Source organism: Mycteria americana, chromosome 12 (assembly GCF_035582795.1).
Source record: "Mycteria americana isolate JAX WOST 10 ecotype Jacksonville Zoo and Gardens chromosome 12, USCA_MyAme_1.0, whole genome shotgun sequence".
NCBI lineage: Eukaryota > Metazoa > Chordata > Aves > Ciconiiformes > Ciconiidae > Mycteria > Mycteria americana.
This window is the reverse complement of record NC_134376.1, coordinates 7701104-7707826: the sequence shown is the minus strand read 5'-3', so window position 1 is coordinate 7707826 and position 6723 is coordinate 7701104. Positions and strand designations below refer to the sequence as shown.

Sequence of the window (6723 nt, the reverse complement as noted above, 5' to 3'; positions counted from 1 at the left end):
TCTTTGTCAAAACTCTAGGAGCCACTTAAGCATCACTTTAAAGGGCTCTTTAATTATCACTCGGATGAATTTTCCCCTAACTGTATCCTTTAACTCCAAAAGGGGTCTGGGGACATACTGTGTACAAAAGATGCTACAGAAAACAAAAGTTGCATTGCTAGTGGTTCTGCTTTTGCATTTCCATGCAGGTACCTCTCCATACCCCAATTTGCTTCCTCTTTTCCAATACCCATTTCCTCCTGGGGCTAGTTCCTGGGACACAGCTGTCTTCAAATAATTTAGTTGTCATGTGGCATACACCTTTTTAGTCCCCCCTGAAATGGTGCGTGATGCCTTTGGTTTACATCACTTGTTGGAAAACACTCCAAAGCATTGAAAAACTATTAAATTGTTACAGTATTGGATGCCAACACACAGGGCTATTAGTCTAATTCATCCTTCAGATCAAAGCCCACACAGGCAGCTCTCCTGCCTACAGCTATTTTCCTTTTACTTTCCTGCTTGACAGTAGTCCCTCATATCCCTCTGTTCTACTTTCTTTGAACATACACATTTTCCTTTAGTCATGGAAATATAATGTATGTCTATTATACTGTATTATAGATTGCAGATCAGGACAAGCACGCATTACTGCCTGGAACGTCTGTTTATTGTACGTCGGGTTTCTAAAAATAAATAAATAAGAAAGCCACCCTGCTTCACTGGGGAGAGAAAAATACGAAGGGGGAGGACTCGGGGGCTGGGGGGAGCTGCACTCTGTTCTCAAAGTTTAATTTCCAAGTAGAGACCTTGAAGCATGATTTATTAACATCATGCTGTTTGCTTTTGTCACGTTGTGGATGTGGCGGGGGGAGCGCTGGCCCCTCTCCAGCCCGGACCACCCAGCGAGCTGAGCGGAGCTACCGGCAGTGCACACCCTGGTTCAAAGGTTCACCCCCAATTCACCAGCTCCATCAGTCACCAGCCGCCTGGCTCCACCACCCCATTGGAGGCAATGGCAATAACAACAATAACAAGCCCCCCAGAAAAATAATATCCTAACAGACGGGCTGTCTGGGACGCGAGAACTGCAAAAACAATCCCCACCCCATCACGGAGAGTATGTGTGCACGGAGGAGAGGGAGCGTGAGGAGGGGGGAGAGAGGGAGCGAGACAGACAGAGGGGAGGGAAGAAGGGAGGAGGGAGTCCAAGCTCTGAGAAACATCACTCCATCTCTCTCACTCCACAGGAGCTGAGCAAGGAGCAGGACGATGTTTGACAACACGCAGTACCCCTATAACTGCTTTAATTATGATGGGGATGATTATCCTACCTGTAGTTCTGACGAAGAGAAAAAATTCACCAGACCAGCGTACAGGTAAGATGAAGTTTTTCCAAGTCCCCCCATCTCTGGGGAGGTTTCTGAACTCTGGGATGGTGGGATCACAGCTCTCGGGGGAGCGTGGGACCTCTCCCCAGGTGTGTGCGGTGGGTCTGGCCCCAGTCCGGGCACCGCAGCAGGCAGATTTCCCCCCCTCTCCGTGTTTGAAGCGTTCACGATTTGTATCCTCCTGTGCGGGGTCACAGCAACTCTGGCATGCCGTTGAGCCACCAGACCTCAGATGGTCTCCTCCGACCTCCAGGAGCCCTGGGAGAAGGGAAATTAAATGTGCAACGTGCCAATGGGTGAATTGGATGCAGATAATCCCCGGTGCGGTGGGAAGATGCGCGGTGTAGATGTTCACAGGGGCAGCTGAGGTCCTTTCCACGAGCAGGCAAGGTCTCCCGTGACAGTGTCTCTGAGCCTGGTCTGTCTCACTGCAGCCTTCCAGCTCAGGGGAACTTTTCTGACGGGGTTTGAGAGGTGGGTGATCTTTCTGTAATCCTTCTGTACCTAAGCACTCTTCACTGAGTGCCAGGGCAAACAGCCCGGCTGGGACTCAATTGCCTGGAAGTCATGCCCGCATGCCACCCTGGGGGCTCAGGGCCAAGAAGCGGGATCACGCTCGGGGCTTATCCCTGGGACATCTCTGGTCAGGGCGCAGATCCACTGGGAGAACTTTTGGAAGCGGGATATAGGCACACACGTACCCATGTGGTCCTAAAAACTGAGTATGTGAGTGAGGTGATGGTGTAACAGCAAGTTTTCCTTTTTTCAGCTACATTGCCTTAATTGCAATGGCCATCCAGCAAAGTCCTTCCAATAAAGTCACCCTCTCTGGCATTTATGACTTTATAATGAAGAAATTTCCTTACTACAGATCAAATCAAAGAGCCTGGCAGAACTCCATCCGACATAACTTATCGCTTAACAGTTGTTTTGTAAAGGTAAGATCAGTAACTGTATATTTACATACACACTGTGCATGGCTAAAAAAAATACATGCAGGAATAATCTCATCACTAGAAAAGAAGGAAAACAAACAGCTGAGCTGTGAATTACTTAAAATCTCTCTGAGGTGTCAATTATAGAGATAAAGAGTATGTCCTTGTCTGATGCATGCTAATAGGTAACAAATTGAAGAGGATGCAGTTTACATCCTATTCGTATAATGAAAGAGAATAGGCTTAAAAGTCTTGTCATATGTGTTTACACCATTCTTGAATGTAAATGAATGCAGATGTTCAGCAGCAGCATCTGTAACACACAAATACTGAACTGCCTTTAAATAAATACAGGTTCCCAGAACAGAAGGGAATGAGAAGGGAAAAGGAAACTATTGGAGCTTTGCAACGGGATGTGAATCTATGCTGGATCTCTTTGAAAATGGGAATTACAGGCGAAGACGAAGGAGGAGGAATGTGAAAAGAGAACATAAGGAGCAGAGACCAGGCAGAGGGAAAAGTCCTTCATCCCCTGATATGTCTTCTATGGACTCTGCTTTAAACAACATTTCCTCTTCTGAAAGTAAACATGAAAGAATTGAATCAGGACCAAGACTACTGGAGCCTCGTGGGTTTGCTCCAAACAGCATGACCAGCAGGCAGAGCCTAAGCAATTCCTCCTTAGCAAAATCGGATTCTGAAATTAAATTCAGCATCGATTACATTCTTTCAGCCCCCGACCCTTTGCCTGTCCTGAGATCTCAGTATAATATGCAAGAAAATAAATATAATCTACTGGAGGCCCAGCAAATTAATCTCCAGTTCTGGACAATGTGATGTTATTTATTCGTGGTAACAAAGTCTGAGTTGCAGTGTATTCAGCAGCCTCATGTCACTGAAAATCAGCCGCCTGCCTCCTTGTTTTCTTCCCGAGCAGTGCTCAGAAAGGGTTACCGATTCACCAGCTGATACTTTCTCTGTACCCAAAGAACTTTTGCTAAGGTTAAAGTATAAGTAACAGTTACCAATGTCGGTTTTCACTATGCTGAAATTCATGAAATTCTAGCTTTGTTTTCTAAACTGTCGTGGACGTCATTTAACACCACAAAGAATTTCCTTTCTCAAGCAGAATCTGACAGAAAAGAGACTTGCTTATCACCCGTTGCTTTGTTAAAGACAAAGTGAATTTGAGTCCACTTTCACTGGTGGAAATTAGGATTAATTCCACTGAAGTATATAGGTCAGAACTTAAGCTGATCTAAAATAGTGTAATTCTGTCGACTTACACTGGCTGAGAATGTAAGGGGGGGGGCTTTGTTTTCTTAACAGGAATCACAGAAAATCACTCTGTCTTCCCTTATTTTTTATTTTAACATCATGTTTCAAACTGTTGTGCAGCTTTAATTCATCGTTAATTACAAAATGTAGTTATTAATAAGTGTTTAAAGTATATTTTTATTGATATTCAGGGCAGAGTTGTTTAAACTGTTGAAGTGAAGTTGCATTCAAAATAATTCCAAGAAAGCTAATTGCAAGGCTGTTGAACTCTGGTAGACTTTGAGGGGTAATATGACAGAGCCATAGGGCCTCTCAATGCCTTGGCTTTAAAAAAAAACCCCTCTCCCCTTGTACTATGAGAAAGCTTCCTGAGATGCTGCAGGAAAGTCCTTGGACGTATTTCATTTAGCATGTGTGAAGGGAGACACGGCTTTGCAAGAAGCTGTATCCAGTGTTGACCAAAGCCAGAATTCCACCTACCTGCTTTGAGACAAGTTGTATATTCCTATTAAATAGATTTTTATTGATCCTTCTTGCAAGCAATTACCAAAGTGGTACTTGATACGATTTCAGCAAAGCTGGTGAGATTTATAATTTACAGATAGCAATGTTAGATCATGAGCTCCAGTTCTAAAGCAAGCCATTTCATTACCATTTACATGCAGTGGGGTATTTCAGAACAGAACCTGATGGACAATGATGAACTGTAACGAGCATTTAAGAACTTGCTTTTATACAACTTGTTCATGATGAATTGCTTCCCTGTACCTAACGGCAGCATTAGTAAAGACTCCACAAAATCTTCGTTTTGGCTTGGCTACTACAATCTTCTCCTACTGCAGATAAAAGAAAAAAAGACAAGGATTCTGGTGGTTTTAAGCAATTATATACAGAGAGATAAAATTATCTTTGCAACATGAACTAAAGGTAAATGAAGGTATATGAGATAAGATTAAGCAAAATTGTGCTAGAGGTATGCTCAGGCATGACTTGAATTTTTATGCAGAAGCTTTGACATTTCACTAAGTTATTTTACATTGTGTCTAATATATACTGTACATTTATACTATATATTCTTATATATTGTTATTGAGAAAAGGAGCAATATCACTGCACTTACATGTTGTAAAAATGCATGATATATGTTGTCATGATGCTGAAACTCCTGCCATATACTTAAAATTTACCATCAGTGGTATTTCACACTGATTGGTAATAAATGCTCACTTTTTGGAAAACTATAAAACTTGCTATCTTCAGGCATTTCCATAGCATGCAAAAGTCTTTGCTTCTTCTTCGGAAAAGACAAAATGGAAAATCCTGTTAGTTACATCACTGCATGTCTTCCAGACTTTGAGGGGATAATTTGTGACCAAATTCTGCCTTCAAATGGGAGCTTTCAGTTCTCTGTGAATCAATGGTTATTCTGGGTGATTATCTGAAAGCAAAATTTGACTCATTAGACCCGATTGATCTGCCGTTTACATTGATGTTAGAAAATGAAGAAAACCTCTGGGGTCACTGGACAGATGGATTCTCATTTGAAGAGGGACGGGAATTTGCTCCTTTAGTATTTACGCTCGGTAGTAAATAGGTGTGGGAAGAGCATGTCCTCATTTAGTACTTCAATGTATGCATGCACTCACATGTGGGTTGGTATGTGTGCACCTCTAGAATCCGACCTACTTTTATATATTCATGCTTTATATGCAGAGTTTTTTCTTGATTGTTTTAAACATGGCAATGCTGCTGTTAGGCTGATAGTTATAGTACACATCTGCAGTATATTTGAAATATATATTTTTTGCTGTGAAATGTGCGAATATGATTCTTCCTATGTGTTCTTTGTTAATGCTGTTAGAAGAAGGTAACTCAATGACAGCCAAAGTTCCTGCTAAGCATGCACCTTACCCAGGTGAACACAGTGGGCTGCTGAGACCAATGGACATACAGTTATGGCTACTAAGCAATATAGGATAAATGTATTAGGAAAGGCAGACATACACCCAGGTGGATTTACAGCAGAGATCCAAAACCATTTTCAGTAAGATGAATTAATATTCACAAATAGCCATGTCCTTTGCTCACAGTAAAGTGCCTGCTAGGAGAGACTGTCATATTTGAGTTTCCCTAACATATAATCAAAGAAATTTGTGTACAAATAGGTGTTAACATTTGTTTTGCAAAGGATATCAATCATACTTCAAAAAATGAAGGGACATATTTCAATTTACCCAGTATATTATATTCTGACGACTCCAGAAAGGTTTCCAGCACTTAAAGTGAATGGCATTTAATATAGAACAACATAACAGGGGTGAGGGCTAGACGTGACCTTATTCAAATGTCGTAGCCATTACAAAGCCATTCCCAATGTAATTATAATTAAATACTTTATGCCTTTCTTGCAAATCCTCTGATCGATCATTGATATTAACATTAATATTGTATTACCCCCGAGCAAATGTCTCCCACACAAGTGTTATGGATCACCAGGTTTCCATTAACAAAGTTGTGAGCTATTGCCGTATGCTGGTCGTGGATAAATTTACGTAAATTACCTTTTCTCAGGGAAGGGGGGAAAAAGTCTAGGTTTTTTTCTTTTTATCCCTGCACTCTGGGTCTAGAGCTATTTCTTCAGCTCCATCACAGCCTGTCAGCCACTTACATAAAGCCATAACCAAAGAAAAAAGAAAATTTCACAGGAACATCCCTCTTTGCCCTGTGTTGAAGCAGGTGACTATTATCCAGACACAGCTGGTTGGTACACGGGATAAAAGCTGAGCTGAAGCCAGGGCTGAGCAGTGCAGGGCAGGGGGCTGCACCCCACCAAGGCCATCACCGGGCTGGTTAGGCTGTGCTCAGCAGCCAAAGTGAGAAAAGGTATTGGTGTTTGGCTCAATTCCTCATCTCGAGGGGTCTTCCTGACTGCAAAGAGAGATGCAGAATGAGCCATGGATTTCCTAATCCCAACAGAGGTGCTTCCCTGGGGGAGCTGGCACTGCCTCTCCCAAGCCCGGGATGAGGCAGGAGGCGGGCGTGGGAGAGCAGCTCCTCCCTGCAGGCTGGTGGGCAAGGCGAGGGGAGAACGAGTCTTTTGTCCTCTCCTTTTAGGATCATAAATACCTTTGCAAAGGAAA

The 6723-nt window shown here is 42.7% G+C and overlaps 1 protein-coding gene across 1 annotated transcript; it reads left to right on the top strand.

Annotated features, from left to right (window-relative positions):
* The first annotated feature begins 1251 nt into the window (after positions 1 to 1251).
* Positions 1252 to 3142, top strand: FOXL3 (forkhead box L3). Its single transcript, XM_075515457.1, has 3 exons — positions 1252 to 1358; positions 2140 to 2308; positions 2660 to 3142. The coding sequence occupies exons 1-3, from the start codon at positions 1252 to 1254 to the stop codon at positions 3140 to 3142; spliced, it is 759 nt and encodes a 252-aa protein (XP_075371572.1).
* Positions 3143 to 6723: the final 3581 nt, after the last annotated feature.

Coding starts and splice junctions, on each gene's coding strand:
- FOXL3 (XM_075515457.1), top strand. CDS start 1,252: ATGTTTGACAACACGCAGTACCCCTATAACTGCTTTAATTATGATGGG. Junction 1,359..2,139: donor TTCACCAGACCAGCGTACAG/GTAAGATGAAGT, acceptor TCCTTTTTTCAG/CTACATTGCCTTAATTGCAA. Junction 2,309..2,659: donor TTAACAGTTGTTTTGTAAAG/GTAAGATCAGTA, acceptor AAATAAATACAG/GTTCCCAGAACAGAAGGGAA.